Source organism: Tachypleus tridentatus, chromosome 12, assembly GCF_004210375.1.
Source record: "Tachypleus tridentatus isolate NWPU-2018 chromosome 12, ASM421037v1, whole genome shotgun sequence".
Lineage (NCBI taxonomy): Eukaryota > Metazoa > Arthropoda > Merostomata > Xiphosura > Limulidae > Tachypleus > Tachypleus tridentatus.
Window position 1 is genome coordinate 92,491,630 of NC_134836.1, and position 24,852 is coordinate 92,516,481.

General features: G+C 33.3%; 1 protein-coding gene across 1 annotated transcript in view; it reads left to right on the top strand.

The window, feature by feature from the left end:
* Nucleotides 1–24,852, top strand: part of LOC143235531 (RYamide receptor-like) — a 72,265-nt gene that overhangs the window by 27,340 nt on the left and 20,073 nt on the right. The window contains exon 2 of the mRNA XM_076473767.1: nt 24,477–24,577. Within this exon, the coding sequence (XP_076329882.1) occupies nt 24,477–24,577 (101 nt within the window). The remainder of the gene's footprint in view (nt 1–24,476; nt 24,578–24,852) is intronic.

Below are 24,852 nucleotides of genomic sequence, written 5' to 3' on the forward strand. Positions count from 1 at the left end.
ATGCAAAACATATTTTAAAGTGTTAATTATTGTGGTTTGGTTTGTTTGGAATTTCGCGCAAAGCTACACAAGGACTATCTGCGCTAGCTGTTCCTAATTTAGCAGTATAAGAGTAGAGGGAAAGCAGCTAGTCATCACCACCCACCGCCAACTCTTGGGCTACCTTTTTACCAACGAATAGTGGGATTGGCCGTCACATTATAACGCCTCTACGGCTGAAAGGGCGAACATGTTTGGTGTGACGGGGATTTGAACCTGCGACCCTCGGATTACGAGTCTAGTGGTTTTACCACCTGGTCATGCCGGGGCTTACTGATGTGCTTGAGAATTCTTCACAATAACTATCTTTAATTACTTTTGGAAGTGAGTAGAAGACAGATACATTGTCATAGTACAAAGAATAAATTTGTGTTCTCTTCACAGTTCATACTTTATTAATTATTATGAAATGTATGAAGCATATGTCGATACTATGATGTGTGACCATGATTGTTTGTTAATGTAAAAATCTTTTCATAAATTAGTTTATAATGAATGTTTATTGGTATGTAATTGATAAAAATTTATAGCTTTTCATGGAGTTGAGCTGCTTGCAGTATGACAGTCCTATTACACTGAATGTTTAAAGGTCGTAAACATGTAATAATCCTTTTAATCAGGTAGAACTTGGTAACGAGAAAACAATTTTAAGATTAACTGTATATATATATTAAAGTTTAAAAGAACGTTTGAATAGATAAGAAGAAAGCATTTATACAGATTTAACATGATAATAAATCCATAGTATTTCGACAAAGTTTTTTTCTACATTTGTTATCGTGTTAAACTTGTAATATAGCTTATTCGTTAACCAATAAAGTGCCTTTAAATATTATCACGAAAATATGCCAATGGCTATAGCCTCGTGTTACTTTTGCTCTATGTCTGTCATCCCTAGGAAAAGGCGAGCCAATCTTAAGGCGTGACACAGATACTTAAACAAACTGGTATCAGTTATGAATTTTTATTACTGTAAATGTTATTTTAAGTAATTGGTAACGTAGGAAATGTCTGATTTTGCTACAAAATATCTATTCTTTAGTCTGAATTTGGGAAGTAAATAATACTTCCTCTATGTCTTTGTATTGTGTGAATGTTTCAAATAAACCATCTCAGCTAGTATTACAGAACAGAAAGCTATAAGCCAGTATATGAGATGGAGAACTATTATGAATATAATTTTATTTCAGTTGTTTACTTGTGTTTGCATTATTTTCCTGTATTGTCCGTGTTCGATACCATCTCTATGTAACATTTTAAGCATATTTTACAGCTAATACTCGAGATATTGGTAGATTGTAATACCACACCTTTGTTTCATGAACGCTTTGTAATCAATATGTGAGATATCGTTAGAGCTAAATACCACATTAGTTTCTCACACTGCCAGTGTTAGTGACATAACTTGAGGGCTAAAACGTGTTTATTACTAGAAGCCATACCCATTCGCTTTTGTATTGGCTCTTCCCAAAACTGATTACGTGTGGATCAGTTCATGAACCTGCTAACTGTAGATATCTGTGGTATCTATCAGTTTTTCGATTAGAGATATTTTGGAGTTAAGTTTCATATCCATAGTTCCGTTACTACAGGTACGTTAGAGGCATGCTGAACATACATACATAAGAGTTACATCAGTATCACATGCATACAGAACCATGTATTGAATTCAATTTTCACTTAATATACAGAAACAATTTTGATAAATAATTCAAATAAATAAATAAACTCAAAGGGTGCTTTTCTTTTCTTAGTTATCTGCTATTTATAAAGTAATTTGATTTTTAGTATGGCTTACATATCAATTTAACAATTAATCCCTGACGTATACTTCTAAAATTTGTATTCTACTAAAAAATATAAATGGCGGTTTTCGTCTTATAGCCACTGTACCTTGAATTTTTGTCTCTGTTCAAAGGTCTTTGCCAACTTTCCTCCAATTTAAACGATAAAAGTCAAATACCCCCTACGAGATTTTATATGGGGCCAATTGTGTAATAAAGTACCAATAATTAATCATTTTTCCTCCTCACTAGTCCTTACATCAGAACAATATATCTATTTTACACGTGAAGAACACTTTTATACTGTCCCTGCTTCATTAGAATAATTATGTAATTATACATAACTGAAGCTTCTCATCACCGTCTGTATGTAATTATACTTTAATAATTACGAAGTGTTTTCGTCAGTGAAAAAGAACGAATCCTTATTCACATTCTTTCAATACATTTCAGCGGTAGTTTGTTGTTCGAGATGCATCGTTTTCGTGTAAAAATAAAACAAAACACATTACACCGTGATCCTATATTTCACTGGTGTATGCGTCAGGATGATTTTTCTCACTTTACATTAATAATTTATCTTCATTAATTAAAAATAGCTTTTCTTGATGACGAGAAACCTACTTGAAATGAAAATGTATATCAGAGCTGCTGGTATGGGTATTAACACTTTTATTGATAAGCAGAGAACAACGTTTCGACCTTAAACAAAGATCCTGAAGATGACCAAGGAAGGTCAAAACGTTGTTGTCTGCTTATCAGTAAAAGTAGCTTTTATGTTGCATACGCCGAACAATAACGTAATAAAAACAATAATATTAGCATAACATTATGAATTTTAGTTCAATGCCAGTAAAAAATAAAGCAAAACTTCAGCTGTTTAAACCAGTAATAGTAAAACATTTTACTCATGAAAAATGTTCCACTAAAATCTTTATACACGTTAAAAGTGACGGAAACATCATAAAACTTTTCTCAGCAACCTTACTGAGGACTGATAAAACGTATTTATGTTATAAGAAAGTAAATACGATGCAACTAAACGCCTGAAAGTATTATTTTAAAAAATGTTTACGTAAAATGTTCGCCATTCAAATAACTAACAAGAATGAAATACCATAAGATCTATTGTGTATAGAACACCAATAGAGTACTTACATATTTATAATTGTGTAATGTGTGTTGTTTATCATCTTTTTTCTTTTTTGTGATTTTTTTTGCAAAGCGACACCATGCCTATCAGTGACATCTGTCCTCAATTTAGCAGTGTAAGACTTGAGGGAAGGTAGCTAGTCATCGCCACCCACCGCCAAATCTTGGGCTACTCTTTTACCAATGATTAGTGGGATTGATCGTAACATTTAGCGCCCTATGACTGAAAGGATGACCATTTTTGTGTTACGGGGATTTGAATCCGCGACCATCATGTGTAGTCGAGCAGCCTAACTACCTGATCATTTCGGGCCATGTAACATTTAATGCATAAAAAACCACTTCAGTTATAAATATGGCCGAATGAAATACCATAAGAACCGTTGTCTAGAGAAAAGCAATGAAGTAATTACATGTTTACAGTTTTGTAATGTGTTTTGTTTAATGCTTCTTTCACATTACAACCATAAAAAATGGTTGACGATTGAATCTATTCTTTCCTGTAAAATACATAACTTCAGTCTGTATCTCAAACAGTGCAAATACCATTGACTCCTCTGTAGATTAAATACTCTAAGAGAGATTCGGCTACCCGCTAGTATAGCGGTAAGTCTACGGATTTACAACGCTAAAATCAGGGGTTCGATTCCTCTCGGTGGGCTCCGCAGATGGCCTGATGTGGCATTGCTATAAGAAAACACACACAAAGAAGATTTGTATTTGAGCTTCGATTAAAAACTATTATGGGCTTTCATTGGATAACTTTCATATATTTTCTGATTATGAGTTTGTATTTAATAAAATAACATTTTATTGTTAAAAATCTTGGATCTCCGCTATTAAAGTTAAAGTATTTTTAAAAAGCGTTATTTTATTGCATATTGTAAAAATAAGAAGATATTTAAAATCTACTAGTTTTATAAATTTCTGTTCACTCTGGTAGATTGTGTTCAACATGGAAGTATTTTTCAGTTTCCTGATGTGTTGGAAACATCACTCTATAGGTTTCTATGCTTATACCTACATAACAGTGAGTTTAAATGCAAAACTAAGCTGTTGTATTAACCGTACCTGGGCGTTGTTTTTGGTTAATAGTTTATATTATTTATTTCAGCTGGAGCACCCGTTCCCTTGAATTAAATTTTATAAATTCGTGATTAATGAAAGGTTATCTTAAAACATGAAAAGTTGCTTCCCTTTATATGTTAATTGCAAAAAACGCACACAAAAAGCTGAAAACCCCAAAATGTGTAATCGCACGTTCATGCCGAATTTGATAAACATCCATTAACAAAGAAAAAGTAATAGTAGAAAACGCCAGTAAAAAACACAAAACATGTATTTCCACAAAGATCCAACAAACGTTCATGCCAAATATAGTGAAGGTTAATTGACAGGAAGAGAATTAGTGGCATAAAACGCCTACAAAAAACACAAAAACGAAATTGAAAAATTTTATGCACCTCCGCGTGGATCCAATGAACTTCCATACCAATTTCGTTACGACTCCTTAACATCCTGTGAAGTCCTTACACGGGTATACAACAGACAGTACTTTTATATTTATAATGTTCCCTCATATACTGTAAAAGCACACTTGTGTAATAAGAACACGACTTGCGTGGAACACGAATCTAATTTTTGAACGCTTACATGTTTAAATTAAACGTAATACAATCATTGTCGCTTAATAAAACAGGGTATACACCATTTTTGTGTAATTTCTTACAGTATTCCATAACATTAAAATATTGGCACATTACAACACAACAACGTACTTAAATTAACATACTTTTAAGATGAAATTTGTGATAAACATTTGGTAAACTACATATTTATTTTTTACATTTCTTTCAATTTAGCCATATCGGATTCAAAATGAGAGACGTACAAAAATAGCATTTCAGGTTAGTCTTTTGATTTTCAATAGTTACTACTCAAGAGGACTTTCGTATAATACCAGAACTCGTCAGTTTGGCTTAACGATGACTCAATAGACTTTCACAACAGCAGGTTTTGGCATTTAAATTGTAACCAGTAAACAATCAGTTATGTTACAGTTCAAACAAATCTGTGTTTGAGGAACATAATTTGTGTTGTGTTCTCAGGGCCACTCTGGTGAAAATACACATAGAATAGGCAAAAGAACATTCCAACGAAATATGTTTCTGTTGTTGAAGCTAAAGCATACGTTCCTTTCAAGTAAATAAATTGCACACGCGTAATAGTCGTTTTAGGCTCCGTGTTCACACATCATAAAATGCTCATATATGTTTCAATCTCTTTTTGTCTTTAGTTTTGGGAACGATTTTGTATTACTTGGGGAAAAAAAAAGTTATCTGTGATCCAACCTTCATTCAGTGTATACCGCTGTTGTATGTACTTCCTTGTGTCAGCAATATTTTATTTGTATATATGACGTTCACTCCTCTGTTCAAGTTTCTCATTGTATTTACCGCAGTCAAAGTTTGTTTGACATCAAAGATAGGGTTCATGGAGAACTTCATTTTATGAACTATTTTGTTAAAACACCAGAACGATAATATCAGATAGATAATGCACCGTGTAATCAATCACTATTATAATTTTTAGGCTAAAAATAATAAATGGTGACGATTTGTTGTATAAATTATGTGAATATGTAGAAATTCAAAAGATATGTTTTCTCTTTTTTTTTTCTTAAAAATGTAACAAACTAATCTCTTACTTAATCAGTAATCATTATGTGAGGCCGGACGTGGCCTGTTGCTCACCGTATTAAAAGTTTGGACATACTATGCATTTTCAAGTATGGATGTGTTACAGATGTGATGGTCAGTACCGTTACGTCTCCAGTGGCACAGCGGGATGTCTACGGATTTACAACTCTATAAACCGGATTTCGATATCCGTGGTATGAAGAGCACAAATAGCCCATTGTGTTGCTTTGTGCTTAACTTCAAACAATTAAAAACAATCCTGTTTTGCTGTTCAAAGCTTATTTGGCTGTGAATGCTTAGAACTGACCACTTTGTCTTCGTTAGTAATTTAAAATCACGAACCGAGTGGTTTTAACTCACTAATGTAGCACTCACGCTCATAATTTAATATTTAGGTTAAAGATACCCAAACCTGACATGTGACTAATAAAGTTTGGTTTGTTTTGAATTTCGCGCAAAGATACACGAGGGCTATCTGCTCTAGCCGTCCATAATTTAGCAATGTAAGACTAAAGAAAAGGCAGCAAATCATCACCATCCACTTGGGCTACTCTTTTACCAACGAATAGTAGGATTGACCGTAACGTTATAACACCCCACGGCTTAAAGGGTGAGCATGTTTGAGGTGACGGGGATTCGAACTCGCGACCCTCGGATTAAGAATCAAGTACCGGGCCAACTAATGAAGTAGAGCAGGGTCGTAATTTAATTGAATGTTTAAATAAAAGATTTTTTATTTGTTTGTAGTTAAGCACATAGCTATACATTGATCTAGCTATGTTATGCTCACCTAGGGTATCGAAACCCGGATTCCAGTGTTGTTAGTTCTTTTATAAATTGTTGTGCCACTAGGGGATTAAGAAACGAGCAAGAATAAAATCTCGTCAAATTAAAACAACATTCAACCAAGTATTGCTGTTATTGATCGCTTATTTTCTTTGACGTAAATTAACACCAGCTGCACCCGTAGATAGCGCTACACTAAACATAAACTTCATCACATTTTTTCGTCCCACATTGGTTCAGCGATAACTCCTCGGACTTACGACGCCAAAATCAAAGGTTCGATTCCTCTAAGTAGACACAGCAGATAGATCGATGTGTCGTTTCCATAGCACAACATACACACAGTGTAGTAAGGCACACAGCCATCTTATACATATCAGAGAGTGCGCAAGTATTCTTTATGAAGGAATGCAAATAAAAAACACGGCTGCCATGGTTACAATAATACATAAACTTAGATGAAGTTCATACTACAACAGCCACCATAATGCTGATTGTAAGAGCCGTTTCTTAAAGTATACCAACTTCTATTTTGATCTCTAATTTTACAACCTGATCTCAAAAGACATTTCTGTGGCCAATGACCGTCAATTAATTAACAACATGAAGCAGTATGGAAGGTCATTGAAAAGACGGATCTTGAAAGAAGAATCAGAAAGCGTTCCTACCGCCACAACTTCTTCTGCTTCCTCTTCATACAAAGTCACCCTGACCACCACACTGTGCATATCGAGTTTCAAGCATGTATTTATAACGAATTCTTAAATCTTACACAAAACTATTGGTGATATAACAATGAAATCTGTAATAATATGTTATGTTATAAATACTTTGAGTGAAACTTGAGGTTTTATGTTATTTATCATATCATTCACCATTCTTCAAGTACCTTACCCCAAAAAAAAAACCGGCATCTCAGCCTTTGTGTGTATGTTTACACTACAAAGTACGGATATATGAGCTTGTATTTACACGTTTGTTCTAAAAACATTTTTAATACGGATCTAATGTATGTATTTACTCTTCTGTGTGGACATTCTGTGTAATAGGGTTTCTATTACGAAGTTTTCCGTTTCTTTACTTATTTCTAAGTAAACTCAAAGTCAACAACTATGAATGTTAGATTATTCCATTTGTACCTTTTATGATGTATTCGGTATCGGACTTTTAAAGTGTATTAAAATTAATATTGTAACTCAGAAACATGAATCATGTAGCAAATATTTTACGTCATGTTATCATACATTATCAGCTTTTGTTATTTTCTGGGAAACATTTCTAGAAGTTATCATTCTCAGACTGTTTTAGTGCAAATATAATTTATATTGATATAACAGTAATGACAGTTTATCACTGGAATGTTAATGTGAAAAGTGTTAATGTAACTAGTCCTGTTACTGATGTCCAACTTGCGTAAAGACTAACGATTTCTTATTAACAAGTCCTCCGGAGGGAAGGCGGTAATAATACGGAGTACAGTGCTAAAGTCCGGTGTTTGGTTCTCCACAGAACACAGCAGATAACTGAATGAGGAGTTTTCTAAAGATCCAATCTCGAATATAATTAGAAACAAAGATACAGACTATTTAATATTTTAAAAATACACTATTTATTTATTGCTTTATTATATATTATATAAAAAACACTGCTTGTGAAAGTCATTAAAATTAGCTGTCATAAACAAACATAGATGATTCATATGGATGAATAAATATACACTTTATTTGTACTTGTGTGAACATTACATATTGTTATGTGTTAAGTATGTCATTCTTTAAATAAAATTATTTAGTTTAAAGTCTTGCAAGAAATAGAGATTCAGTTCAGTGAAACATTAATAAAAAGAAACTAATAGCTAAGGAGAGATATCTAGAAGAATTGTTTATATACCCTGTATCGCTGCTAATAGACCAACTCAAGCCTTGTGCTAGAAGACGTATAGTGAATACCAACATACACCAAGTCTATTTTCTATGACTTTCTGAAATGAAGCTAATGCATGTATTACTGAAACGTGATTACAATTTGTTTTGATATTAGACACTTTTAACCTATGAAGATTACTTTTCATGAACTAATGTATTGCGATGAGTTTCTCTTTGAAAACTATTTGAATATTTACAAAATGAATGCAGAATCTGAGCAGTTTGTTACAATTTTAGCCAAAGTTTGATATTTGTGTGCTGACATAAGTGGGTCTTCTGGAAATGTTATTGTCGATATATTGTTTTTATTTTGTCTTGGTAATGATAACGAGTCATTCCACTAAGTTTCGAATTTGTTCACTTATTTCCGCGTTTTGGTAAAGATGATCGCCTCTGATATTCTAAATACGGAGTGTTATTTGTGTATATTACTATTAAGTATCTGAAAATACATTTGGTAATCTTGATAATTTCTAAGCATGATTTTACATGTATTTAAATGCAGAATGTAAACCTTTTACGTGTTAATAATAACTAAGCGAAAATGTTATTTATTGTAAATGGAATTTACTTTAAGTCTAGTGTAATAGTGAATACATGTTATATAAAGCGTAACTTACGTATATAACTTTATGTTTATCAGATTTTAGATGCTTAAATAATACAATATGTAAAAATACTTTCTCTCATATCTAATGAGAATAACCTAGAGAGACACAGAAAGATAATTAGAGTCATATAACGATGTACCTTATTGGGTGATTATTATTTGATGAATCACTTTGTGTACTAATATTTTCCACTCTTTATTACGTATAAAGTAATTATATCGTCTTCAGATAATTTTCTCCTATTCATTTCTATCCTTACCTTAACAACCTCATTTACTTGTCCAAATGTCAACTGAAACTATACATACGCCCAAATACACACATATGCTAATTTGGTAATCTGTGTTTTCCAAACTCTAGGTGGAAATGTAGAAAGTTGGCACGGTAGGTTAATCCGTGATTGTCAATTTTTATTATTCCCTGACTAATATACATATTGGGCGGCTCAGCTGTGAGTTTTCGAACTGACGACGCTAAGATCTTGGGTTGATTCTCTATAGTGGTCAGAGCACGCTCGGCTCTTCGCGTTGCGTTGCAATAAAAACAACTGTTTCTCCTTGCCTATTACAAAATTATTATCGAAATATTGATACTGTAGGATTTAACACATTGTAAGTAAATCATGCGGCAATGATCGTAGCTGATCTTTGACTGCTTACGACGCAAAGAGTCAAGTTACATTATCACTGAGCTAGTATGTACATTATTTAAGGTTCTTTAAACACACATAGATAACATACTTGTTAATGCATAGAAACTCTAGTTCTAGGACGTATTAAGCATAGTCACTAATGCACGCTTTGTGCTTCTTTTGAAATGGAAGCGATGATAGTGATATACAAAAAAGATTTGTTTTTTAACTTTACGCGACGCTACATGAAAGCTAACTGTGCTAACCGTCCCTAGTGGGATTAACCGTACCTTTGTAACGCTTCCACGACTGAAAAGGCGAACCCGTTTGATGTGACGGCGATTCAAACCAGCAACCCTAAGACTGGGAGTCGAGCGCCTAATCGGCTGGCCATGCCGGGCCCCTCCAGTTGTTTTGGTCACTTAATGTTAATGCTGCAGTTTAGGCACACAATATAAACTTGGAGTTATGTGGAGTGAACATTCTCCTGTATATCCGTGATGACGAGGAATCAACTAGAAGTAAAAATGTATTTTCAAGACGACCAGTATGAGTATTAACACTTTAATTAAAATAAAGTACAGAAGAACGTTTCGACCTATTTAGGTAATCTTCTGTACTTTATTATAATTTAATACCTGTACCAGCCGTCTTATATATTATCCTGCATTCCGTTGTTTTATGACTGATGCTTATTTCAGACTATTAGTTTTGGTATATTTCTGAGCCAATGGTTCAGTGGTTTTCTTGGCAGTTACACGTGAGCTGGAACGTCTTTGTGCTAACGTGTCTCTTACTGTTCTGTAAGTAACAATCACGGCTTTTAATTATACTATTCGATCTTAACGCTATATTATTAATGTTTTATGATATGATCATATCAATGTTTAATTTCACGAAAAACTTGACATAAGCTTGCCTTTGATGTGCTTAGAAACTGTATTATGACCACAAGAACCAACATAATGAAAACCAACTTATATGCTTTCTTCAATAGTTGATATCTTATCCCTGTGGACAGCACATTTTAGTTTTCAAAATGTGAAAATACTATTTCGCTAAGCCCTTGTCTTTATATAAAATTGAAAAAAATGATAAATTTGGAAATATTTTATATTTTTAGTTATTACATTTCGCTATAAAATAAAAAAATGGTTTTACGGTAATTTCGGCAAAATAAATTAGGTGAAAAACTGTAAAAAGCATACATTCATTTTGGTTCTTAGGCTTAAGGTTAAGCACGCTTTTGTATACACCATTGAGAAACTTTATCATTTAAATGTTTGGTTTATTGTGAATACTCAACAACTGATCATGCAATGTCACTACAAATAAACGATCGGTTGGAGGATCATGTAACGTTTTTCAAGGAGTGACATTCGAAGATGACGTAGAAATAAGATAAAAGCCCCACAAGCTCACATTTATGAAAACTACAACTAGGTAATCATACACCAAACCAATATGGAGCATCATCCTTCTGTGCCTTCTACTAATAGATAAAGATCCAGAACTGACAGCTACTTACAAGTTTCCAACCACATTTTGATCGGACTGGTTATTTTTATGACAAAAATGACCCAAAAAAACGGAAATCAAAGTAATTTCACTTGACCGCGTAACTGTTACGTTCTCTGATGTTTTGGTCTGATTAAATGTGGTTCTGGAAGGCGAAGTGAAAGTAAAGTGGTGGGGTTGTGGAAAACATGTCAAGAGGTATGATTTAAGAGTGACGTATCTGCTCTTATAGAAGCTTGTTACAGATGAAATTATGATGATGGGAAATGGCGCGTGATCATGACCACCAGGTTACCACAGTAGACGAAGGAAAAAATAATTTCAAGAGCATCACATGATCTGAAACATTGTTCTGATGAAGATCGATTTGGAATTAAGTCGAGTAAAATAGTAAAGATGCCCTATGAGAAAAAATATTAAATATCTCTTAGAGCATATATTAATTCATATAAGTATAATTTATTCTGCAACTTCCAGCTGGACATACGGTAAATATAATAACCATAGGTTGGTTACCTATTCTGCATTGTTCAATTTTATAATCGTGCAAAAATAATGCACCTAAATCTGAATCTTACCTTGTTTAAAGCCTTTGTTTCAGAATTACAGCCCCACTAAGGATGTTTTTTATAAATGGCGCACATGTTCTCATAATGTTTTCGTAACTTCAACATTATCAAATATTCTGAATATTGTATGGATATCGCAATATCACGCTTTTAAAAATATCCAAACCATAAGATAAAGAATATTAATTTCTTACCAATATTCTGTTTACTGAATTCAGAGTTTATATAATGAATGTTTATGTTAATATAATGAAGTTTCTCATATTATTAATTAAAAAGTAAAAAAAAAATATTTAAATTGTTCCAATTTAGTCGTATATTTATCATATCTTGAAGACCTAATCATCATATGATTTATTTCTATCGCAAAACGATCCACGCTAGCACAGCGGTAAGTCTCCGCATTTACAACGCTAAAATCAGGGGGTCGATTACCCTCGGTAGGCTCTACAGATAGCGCAATGTGGCTTTGCTATAAGAAAAACACACAAACACTATCCCACAATAGGGTTTAAAAACTTGGGGCTTAAAACAAGGAACCCGTTTAATTATTTCTCCTTCAAATATGATTTGTATTTCAAATAGAAATGATTTTTACAACATCTGTAGAACGTATAAAACTAAATGTTTAATAATTATTTCTTCCTTTATTCTATTTCTCAGTTACAGTTGATGTGTTCTAAGGTATTTTCTTGATCTATTCTCAGTTTCCGTTTACACTGATGAACAATTCTTCAGGATGTATCTAGAAACATAGTCTCATAACCGATATAAAACAGGCTTGAAAAATTATTAAGAAACGATGTCTAAGTCACTCCTTAACGTTACAATGAATAGAAGTTCCCTTAGGTGTTACTTATAGTACGCTATATATTTTTAAGCTAACTTTCGATGCTAATTTGTATTTAAAATTGCCTATTTAAGCCAAATTGTAATTAAATATTTCCTGGTAATAGATTAAGTGAAAAGATAAAAAAGATGAACCAGGAAAAGACCCAGTTGTTGTTTGGAATTCGTAAAAGAAGTTAGAGCTGTCGATTCTGTTATCAACAGTGCTAACGACGCGAGATATATATATTTTAAAATCTGATACTTCTAGTTTACAAAAAAAGAACAGGACACTGACGTTAATTTTCGATATGGAATCGTGGTAAATGTTTTTACGTCTCTCTCTCAACGTTTCGAACGTGAATATAAAATAAAATAAAACGAGGTGATCCTAAACGAATTGTCTCTTGATGTATTTGTTTTCTGTCTTAAAGTTAAACACAATCTTCTATTTTTACTTACGCCTGTGAATATCTTATTAGATCAGACAAGTGAAATAGTAAAATCAATATTTTCAACGGCTGTTACATGAATTATGTTTTATATTACATTCGAATCTTATTATAATATATGTGTTTCACTGGCAGTGTTATGTTTTGTTCTTTTTTAAAATAATAAGTCACTAAGCAAAAGAATAGAAACATCAAAAGCAAATGAAAAACGTTTGTTGGATATACAAGACTGTTTAGTATAATAGTTAATATTTAGTTTATTTAATGAGTTAATAGTTAATGATTGTTTAGTTTTTTTAACAAGTAGTCCACTGCTGGAACAGCCGTAAGTCTACGGATTTACAAAACTAAATAAGTGGCTCGATTCCGTATCAATGTGGCTTTGCTATAAGAAAAACAACACACTTAATTAGTATGTTAAAAGTTAATTATTTTAAAAGTGATAGTTATGACGAGTTTCGTCAAGTAACTTTGAACGAAGTTTTTTTAATCTTGTTGACATCTTTTTACTCAAAGCTTCTAAATGTCTTTATTTATGTTTAATATTGTTGTCACTAGAGGGCTAGATATTTCTAGGTTTTTTTGACGTTTGTTATAAATACATGCAGATAAAGAGAACACGCTAGGTAAAAAAGTGAAAATAAAAGTGTAGTTAAGCTACGTGTGAGATGAGAAATAACGATCGATATCTAAAGTGAGTTTTACAATTTATATTGAAACAACAGATATGAAAAGGAACAATTTGTCTTGTCAAAGGTAATCAGAAGTAATTGAACCAGTCTGTGTGCACTTTACATGTATAAAAAAATATTTAACGTTATTAGATTTGACTTTGAAAACCAACAAGATAACGAAAGTGAATTTATCACTGATTGTATTGTGATAATAGAGAAGAGAAGAAGTAATTCGTTTTGTCAATTAGATTCTAAACTAATTGAACCATCCTGAGCTTTTGATGAAAGAATTATTTAATGCTCCAGATTTAACAATACTGTAAAGAATGTTTGTATTTACGTTTGACTTGTTTTAAATATATAACAATTACTGTGATGAAATGATTATTTAAAGCTCCAGATTCAACAATACTGTAAATAATTTTTGTAGTTACGTTTAACTTATTTTAAATAAATATTATTTTAAAGCAAATGGACCGTGCGCTGTTCGTTTAATTTCTAAATTTATCGCTAGGAAGTGATAGACACCTACTGTAATAAAATCCGCAGCCCTATAAAAACCTGACAAAGTTTTCGACAGTAAAAAACTCAACATTCAACGTACAAGTTGAAATTTTGTTTTGCATTGGCGCATTAATGCTTAATAATGTGAGACAAGAATTACAAGCACTTAAGTTATTGAAGTGTATAATGGTAGAATCTAAAGTCGAATAGAAATATGAATGATTATCAAGTTTAAGAAAATAATTTCATCAAACTGTACAGTTTGCCTACTGTATCAGCTTTAATAACAAGTTAGCAACTTTCCGGCTATTGGACCAGTTGCATGATGCGCAGCACCTCGATTTGATTACTTTTATCAATTTCTAGTGTACTAAATAATTTTCAATATCACTTAGACCTGTTATTGTAAATTTTAATAAATTTCAATATTACAAAAAATTACATTAGGATACAACATACCTAGCTTTTCCATAATCTTTATTTCTCACCTACGAGTCCCCTCCCAGTGGTTCACCAGTATGTCTACGGACTTACAACGCTAAAAACTGGGTGTCAATACCCGTGGTGGGCAGAGCAGAGATAGCCCATTGTGTAGCTTTGTGCTTAATTCAAAACAACAACAAAACATATCACCTACGAAAATCTCAATTTTTTCAAAGATATAATTTTGGAGCAAACTACGCCTATCTGAGATCAAGTGCAAAATACAACTTTTTTTTTTTTTACTTTTGGTTGGTAAAGAAACTAACCTGATGTTATGTGAGATATTTGAATTGTATTCTTCTTGACTATGGGGGAACACCCTACAACTATAACATAATGCACACATGCCTTCATATTTCGATGTCCTTTTTTTCCCTTATTGTCAGCTCCAGAGAGAACATGTAATGAAAATGTATTTTTGGGGGACACACGCCAGATTTGTCCCAACTTTCTAAGACGATTTTCTGTCTTTGATCTGAGAAAGTCAGAATATGTTATGGAGGTCCAGTTTTCGTATCGCCTTATTTCTACTGCTTAATTGTGTACATTTCATTTTAACACCATTTCCTGCCCTTTCAGTGTTATTTCGTCGTTTCAACTTGCAACACATGTCACACAGGCGTAAGTAGAGCGCAAAATACTTCATTGTGTTCGTCCACTTGTTTGTTTCATCTCTTCTGCACTTGTTCTCAAGTTTTTTTAAAGTTCATGGTTTGCAGCCATATGACGCAAAAAAGCGCGCTCCGTTCTTTACAACAGGGTAGTTACTAAAAGAGTGATGGTTAAACCTGGTTTTCAGTCAAATAAGTGTAGCTATAACGTTGTCTGTGGAAAATGTCTTTCCTTCAGATTATCATCTACAAATTTGAAATAACTACGTGCAGACATCACTTTGTTTATCTAAGCTTAAAAATATTGAATTAAACTGATAATATATATATATATATACATTAAAGCGAACAACCGATAATGGTATTTTCAACCTCAAACACATTATACGACATACGTGCTAAACAACTGGTCAAAGAACTTGTAAGACTTAAGTATATCTAATTAAAAATCTGATCAAAGGGAGGACAACCAGTCAGCAGCATTTGCAGGTTATGGAGCAACACTTAATAAAATAAAAGGATTAACTATCACGTTTATAACTTACCCTACAGCTTAAGCTATGGAGAGTTTACAGTAGTATATCACGACTGGAACATTGGACTTTTCGATCTGCAGTCTGGTATGTTAGCTATTCGACAACGACCAGCTAAGGACATTGGTATATCGTTACATTTGTCTAGAACAGGGGTCACCAAACTACGGCCCTCGAGGTCATTTTGTCCAGCCCGCCAGCAGCTAGCCGCTTGGAAATAAAAAGTGACATTTCATCAAATGTTTGACTGTCATAACAAAATAAATCACACCGATGGCCGCTTTAAGCTGCCAAACACAAGACGTTATGATAAAAAGAAACAAGGCTGTCACGCGCATTTTTAACCAATAGGAAAATTCTTTCGTCCTTGCTGCCCGTTTATTCATATCGAGGTAGGTATCTATGAAAGCATTAGGATTTCGAAAACAAGTACAGACTTAACCCTCGTCCTATCGACTCGTCTTGTAAATTCAGCGGCCTAGGGTTATCGCTTCAGCAAGCTCATTTCTCTTAGTAGTCGGGTTATGCGCTTTTCGTAACTCGTTCTTAGATAAGTGTCATGGCAAACGTACGTTTCAATATATTTTGTTTGTGCGTTCTCGGACCAGTACAATACTTTTCTCACAGCGTTCTGTGTTTTTCATTTTCAGATCCTATTTCTTTTCACCCATCGTTATGGCTGCTTTTAAAAGAAGAAAAGTGGACTCTGAGTGTCGTGCTTTCAATGAAGAATGGGGAGAAAAGTACTTCTTTATGGAAACAAAAAACCAGAAAGCTACTTGTGTGATATGCACCGAAAGTGTTGCCGTTTTGAAAGAGTACAATCTTCGGCGTCATTATGAAACAAAACATCTATCAACATATTTGAAATTTTCAGGAAAGTTCCGTTCTGAGAAATTTAAATCCATGAAACGTGTTTTTGAATCTCAAAAGAATCTCTTCACGAGAAAGTTTGTTGAAAATGAATATGTCACTCGTAGAAGTTACAAAATAGTGCATAGGATGACAGAGCGAGGAAAACCTTTTACTGACGGCAACTTCATCAAAGAGTGTATGATGGAAGCAGCAAATGAGCTGTGTCCTGAAAAATCCAATTTCTTTTAAAGTATCAGCCTTTCAACAATCAGATACGCCAAAGAGCTAGAAACTTCCTGTGGTATTCTCTGGCACTGGATGAGTCTACTGATCTCTCGAGTACGTCACAACTTCTCGTGTTCATTCGTGGAGTTAATTTGGACTTTCAAATCACGGAAGAGTTGGCATCAGCTAGCAGCATGCACGAAAGAACAACTGGAAAAGACATTTTCATGGAAGTGCATAAAACTTTGCAAGACTATAACCTTCAGTGGAATCAGCTTAGAGGTGTAACAGTTGATGGAGAAAAAAAACATGGCTGGAGTAAAGACGGGTCTGGTGGGGCTGATCAGGAAACAGATGGAAGATCTTCAACTCCCAAGCGCTCTGTTCATACACTGCATCATACATCAGCAAGTACTCTGTGGAAAAGACTTACATATTTTTTGCGTATTAAAACCAGTCATTTCTGCAGTGAACTTCATTCGGGGTCATGCACTTAATCATCGCCAGTTCAAGGTGTTTCTTGAAGAAATTGATTCGAATTTCTCTGACTTGCCTTATCACACAGCGGTGAGGTGGCTTAGCTGCGGTAAAGTCTTGTCTCGTTTATATAAGCTGAGAAGAGAAATAGATATATTTCTTATCGAGAAATATAGAGCCGATCCACTTCTGTCGGATCCAGCATGATTGTCAAAGTTGTCATTTTTGGTTGACATCACATCCCATATGAATGAATTGAACTTGAAACTTTAGGGGAAGAATAACCTTGTCTGTGATCTCTATAGAATCATTAAAGGATTTCAGAGAAAGCTGTCATTGTTTGAAGCACATTTGGAAGGAGGAAACCTCTCTCATTTTCAGTGTTTCAATGAGTTTCATGCTGGAATGATAGAAGATGTCAACCTGGAGTTTCAAAAAAAGATTATTGGTGATTTAAATAAGCATTTTTAGAGAGATTTTTGGACCTCGACAGAATTGAAAGTGACATTCTCCTTTTTCAGTATTCTTTTGATTGTGTCATTGATGACGTGCCAGTGGAACTTCAGCTGGAGGTCATCAATTTGCAAGGAAATAACTTGTTGAAAGCAAAACACAGAGAGGGACAACTTATTGAATTTTACAGCTGCACATATGAAGATGATTTTCCAAAGCTGAAGCAGTTCGCATCTGGTATGGCATCAGTGTTCGGAACAACTTATGTCTGTGAACAAGTATTTTCAAAAATCAAGTTTGTGAAGTCGGTACATCGATCAGGGTTGATTGATGAACATTTGAAAGCAATTCTAATGATTGGACTCAAAACCGAACATTGAAGATATTTTGAAAGCCAAACGCCAATTTCATAAATCTCACTAACTTTTTTGCAGCTTAGTGAAATTCAGATATGTACTCACTATGTGTGATGTGACAATTGTTTTTGCTAATGTCACCTTCTTTGATAACCTTTTGGTAAATAAAAATGTTGGTTGTATTTCTGTTTGTTTTTTATTATATGTGTGTATTGCATGCTACTCTCACATGACTAATGTGGCATCCTAAACTTAGTGTTAAGTCTTTTACAGAGAGCTTTCGTTCTAACTTATGAGTATTGAACATAATGATCATGTGGCCCGTGCTTCTCATTCCCCAAGTAATCTGGCCCCCTGTGAAAAAAGTTTGGTGACTCCTGGTCTAGAACCAGAATATATAATTTTTTAGCATCCTCAGCAAACGAACAACAAAAGAAAAGAAAGATTTGACAACATTTTGTGTCTGAAAGACCTTGGACCTGAAATTAAAGTCGATACATTAAACAAGAGACAGAAGTATAATAATATTAGGTATAGTACAATAGTTTGAAAAATATATGATTCTTTTAATTTACTCTCATTTTCACTTACTCAACTGCGCCAAAACTCGTTTTTTAAAAAATTAACAACATTTATATGTTTATCTCTCTCTTTCTATATATATATATATATATATATGTATATATACACATGCATTAAAATACAAAAATTATGATACATTAAGAATATGTTAAAGCTCGAGTTCATCATAACATTATCATTTCAATTTGTCAATAAACAAGAACCGGTAATAAAAACAATACTGTAAATCAGAAGTAGAAAATCGTTCAGCTATGTTTGATTTGAATAGCTTTGCATCTTATAGCAACTAAACCCACATCAAAAACAATATTCATTGCCTAATCACAACGTAAAGTCGCATCACGACGTCATGCTAATTTGACAAACTGTAGCATATTATTTTTGAAAATAACCAATGTAAATAGTTCATGTTCATACAAAATGACGAAGATGCATTTTTTTTCTCGCCCGTTTCAGAGTTCTCCAATCATACATCAAATAGATTCGGTTATTTTCAAAGATGGGGCTATCTGTGAACTTTGAAACTACTCAGATATTTGAAATTCGATTTTTCTTTGAATGTGAAATATATAAAAGACAGAATAATATCTTCTTCGTATTGTAAGTTGAAGTGTGGATTAAGACTTGATTCAGTTGTGTGTGTTTTTTTCAAGTCCTAGAAATGTGTATTCGAAGTTTAATACTCAGTGCATTTGTTTCTTTCTTTTTCCAAGAAAACGTTGGACATCAGCAATACCTGAAAGACGTTTTTCTAAAAGATTCAACAGATACACTAACATTGCCAAGAGATTCGTCACATATCTCTTGTATAAAAAAAGTTCGTGCAGGCTTATGTTTTTCTTATGTCAAATATGACATAATACATTATATGTTGAAATGAGTGTACATTAATAATAATAAAGACATTTTGTACCTTTATAGAGGAAATGCAATTTTATAAAGTATTTTCAAAGTAAGCTGTGAGGTTAAGTTAAGACTTACAGTAAGTCTTTCAGTTGTTAGTTTCCATTTTTTATAGCATTACCTACTAAACATTAATTTAGTACGAAAACTCCTTTAGCAAACTTTAGAGATGGAGATAAAAATATTAATTGTTAATAGAGTGTAGCATTTAATTAACAAAATATCTGTCCTTTTAAATTACTACTGTCACTGAGACCTGTAATCGAATGGTGTTAGATGTATCTGAGAACGACTGGTATGGATATTGACAGTTTTACTAATAAAGCAGAGAACAACGTTTCGATTTTCCTAGGTTATCTTCAGTGTAAAAATCAGCAGTTGAAGTAACCCAAAGAAAGTTTAATTGAAAGTCTTGAGTTACTTCAACTGCTGATTTGTACATTGATTGTGGACTGTCGATATGACCAGAACTATATACCTGTAAGTAAAACCTAACTGTTGACCAATCGACTACCGTCACATAGTTACAACAAGGCTTGGGCGTGTGTGTTCTTTAACACGTGTTTTGTTTATTTGTTTGTCCGTTTCGAAAAACCATGAAGAGCTACATAAAACGATAAATACAGATGCGCTAGTTCTTAATTTTGAACGGATAGACCAACTAGTGAAACTGATATAACTGAAATATAAAAAAGTTAAACGCCCAAATAATTAATAATAACTTCTGATCGGAACAAACTATCTACGTAAAGCGAAACTCAAATGTTAACATGGTAATGACAATGTCCACTTAAAAATGGTTTCCTTATTTTTCTTTCTTATAAAGTTTAGAATTCATTGCTTCACTAGTTTGGAATCACCGCTGCGAAAGATATTTTCTCAATAAAATGTCTGTAAAAATGCAGTGATGATATAAAAACAAATTGATTTAATGTAGTGAGTTCAAAGCAATTAGTGTTGTCAGTCTTATTGAAGGTTGGTTTATTTCTTTGTATCTAATCACACTCCCCAGTAACACAGTGGTATGTTTTGGGACTCACATCGCTAAAAATCGGGTTTCGATACCCGTGGTGGGCAGAGTAAAGATAGCCCATTGTCAAACCAAAAACCTAAACACAAATGTACACAATGTACACAAATGGTCTGTGCTTCAAGCAGGTATCAAAACTCATATTATAGCATCGTAAATCTGCAGTCATACACCTGAGCCACTGGGGAACGTGAAAGCAATACATTTATTTCTGTTTCAGTGTTGTGCTTCTACAGAGATAGTATTCTGTTGAATTAATTTTCAAACGTTGTGATCGTCTGGTGACATTTTTGGTCTAAAACCTAATAATATCTCACAAAGTTCGGCCAGGAAAGGAAATTTGGCTTATTGCCAAATACATATATTAATATAAAAATGCAAGACGGTTTATATACTAAAATAAATTATACACGTTAATTATCTATATTCTAACATTTGTTTGAATTATATACCACGCGCTCAATCTTGAACTAGCTGCCTTCCCTCTAGCCTTACACTGCTAAATTAAGGACGGCTAGCGCAGATAGCCCTCGAGTAGCTTTGCGCGAAATTCAAAACAAACAAACAACCAATCTTGTATTCTGAAGGAATATATACTTATACCAACGCTCAGAACAGCTGGTATGGGTATAAGCACTTTTACTAATAAAGCAGAGAACAAAGCTGTTAACCTGAAGATGACCTAGGAAGGCCAAAACATTGTTCTCTGCTTTATTAGTAAAAGTGTTTATACCCATACTGGTCGTTGTGAGATACATTTTTACTTTAAAAGACTTTCTCGTTTTCGAGAAAAACCAATGCTCTTTTTAGCTTTATCCGGTTTGGACAGCGATAAGTTTGCTGATTTACAACTTTGAAATCCTGCGTTCGATTCCCCTCAATAAATACAGGACGTAGCCAAATGTGACTTATCTCTAAAATAAATAAACTGACTTTACAGCTTAACATCTAATGTATAACTTAACAAATACTAAAAACAATGAAAAGCTGTACACAAAAGGCGATTGTCTTTAATTTTACAAATCAACAATTATTTCATGTTTTCCATAAGCAAATGTTGTTTCAAAATGTTTCTTATTATTATTTCCCAAGTTTTATAGTAAGTATTTTTATTCTTAAATTGTTATATTCTTTGTTTATAATAAACACAAATCTACACAATGGTTTATCAGTGCTCTGCCCACCAAAAGTATCGAAACCCGGTTTCCAGCGTTGTGAGTCCGCAGACGTACTGATGTGACAGTGGGTGTCAGCAATTACATATAAGTATTTCGAAATAATTAGAGACATATCATTCACAGACTAGTGTCACTGTGTATTTGAGAAACCTACATAGTAATTAGCGATTTACAAACCGAACATTTTATCGCAATTCAAAAAATTGTAATTTTTTATCAGTAAAATTAAATAATAGAAAAAATCACTCCCATTAAATCTAACAAGATGCTCGGTAGGTGGGTTAAGGCATGCTCGCTTTTCCAGCTGTAGGTGCGTTATAATGTGTCAGTTAATCCCACTATTCGGTGGTAAATGAGTAACCCAAGAGTTGGCGGTAGGTGGTGAGTTTAAGAATGTACATCAGTAACATCTGATGCTCGATTTCCCACAGTAGAAAGAGCACAGATAACCAAATTTGTAGTTTTACGTTAAAAAAACAACAATATAGGTATGATTAGCGCTGTTACTTTTCATTACAATGAATGTGTATTACGCATGGTATAGTAATGTCAAGTGAAAACAACTGTTGGGAAAGCTTTCATTCTAACGTCACAATGACGCGAAACGTTGATAAAGGGATTTCACGAAACGCATTGATGAGATTGACATGATAGCAAGCGGTAAAGACAAGGATTTCGAATAAATTTGTTTGTTTGTTTTTGATTTCGCGCAAAGGTATAAAAAGGCTATCTGCACTATCCATCCCTAATTTAGCAGTGTAAGACTAGAGGGAAGGCAACTAGTCATCACCACCCACCGCCAACTCTTGGGCTACTCTTTTACCAACGAACAGTGCAATTTGCCGTCATATATTAACGTCCTTACGGCTGAAAGGGCGAGCATGTTTGGTGTAACGGGGATTCGAACCCACGAATATTATTTGGTATCCTGAAGAGAAAGGTCAATAGTCCATACGTTGTTCTCATCACCACGTTTTAAATGCAACCCTAAATAGTTTGTTATTATTAGCAATTCTTAAAGGAACGATTATTATAACAATTTAAAAGCTTTTAAGCATTGACAATTCAATTTCTGTAAAATTCATTATTTAATTTGGATTTGATATCATAATGTATTATTTTAGTAATTACAAAGGCTTTTAAATTTAAATTTCATAAAAGTTATTTTGGTTTTAAAAATGAATGTTTTTCATAATTCATCTGTAGAGAGTTCGAAAATGATATTTATTCTTTCTAATCAATTTTAAGTTGTTGTTTTTTTTTACAAATCGGAAAAAAACCTTTTATTTAGATCAAATTTACAACAAATATAACAGAATATGTTTCAGTCACTTACATAACCTCTTCTTGTTAAAAAGACGAATAAATAATATTAAAAAGAAAATAATGATAAAAAATGCACGCACAAGCAAATACTATCCAGAACTGAAACATCATGCTGTTTGTTACTAGTTTATATACTAGTGGCGTGTTCTTAATGGGTTCTCTAACGATCAATAAGACTTTTACGTCGCGATTGTTCTAGAGAAATCTATAGCCAGTGATTGTGAACGTTTTAAGAATAACAATATGTGAGCAGATTTCAATAAAAATTGTTCACTTATGTAAAAGTACATATGACGTTTCGTGAAAAAGGGTACAGTGGATATCATTTTCGGATTCAGTGTGCAGGAATTACTGTGGAATATATAAACATTTCACGAAAATAAAACCATCGTGGACCTGTGATATTAGTATTAACACGATTTAAATAAAAAAACTATTAACTTATTTTTGGAATATCGTAGAATAATATTTTGGCATAGCAAAGACAAAAATGATACCTTGGATAAAATGATTATCATAATATGTTTTATTAGTATCTGAAAATAAAAAACTGTTTTCATTAATTCAATAAGGCTTGATGGGAAGAAAATTTTAAAAAATTAACCTGCTTTCAGCTAGTTTAGAAAATTAGTTTTGGCATAACCCAAGTATTAAGTTGAGGTTAAATATAATTCTTGACTGCATATTCGATTTTTTGTATGCAAACGTCGAATTTAACATAGTGTTCGTGGTTAGTACTAGGCCCCCGAAATACTGAAGTACCTAAAATACTAATACCTAATAAAATACTACTTAATACTTTAGTATTTACTATACTAAATACAAAAATACATGGCTCGATACATGCAGTGCACACGGCACACATAATTTTGTTTTTGAACAACTAAAGTTTGGTTTGGTTTTTGGAATTTCTCACAAAGCTTCTCGAGGGCTATCTGTGCTAGCCGTCCCTAATTTAGCAGTGTAAGACTAGAGGGAAGGCAGCTAGTCATCACCACCCACCGCCAACTCTTTGGTTGCTTTTTTACCAACGAATAGTGGGATTGACCGTTACATAATAACGGCTGGGAGGGCGAGCATGTTTGGCGCGATGGGGATGCGAACCCGCGACCCTCAGATTACGAATCGCACGCCTTAACACGCTTGGCCATGCCAGGCCCAACAACTAAACTAAAAATACAATATATCAGTGCTTGACATACATCCATTAAGTTACTGGTTATTAAAACTTGATGTTAACAATAATTTTGTACATTACATACAATACTGTATATGATGCTTTTTTTATTTAGGTTATCAAGATGCTGTTTATTGTCGTGGCCATTTTCGCTTTTTGCTGGCTTCCATTTCAGACATACAACCTTCTTCAAGAGATTTTCCCTAAAATAAATGAGTAAGTAAATCAATATTTTGGTATAATATTGATTAACGCTCCTTAAACCGTTTAAGAATTTTGAACCCAAAATTTTATTTTTGGCAATCATTTGTATAACTATAACATTACTTAATCGAGAAAAATAAGGAAACTTATTAAGATAAGTACCTGTGCAACATTCTAACTAAATATATGTACTTAGATTAAGTGTTATGACGAACTTTGTGCAGAAATATAATACATTTTATTTTTACTTTATATATCTCATGATGGCTGATATGGGTATTATACAT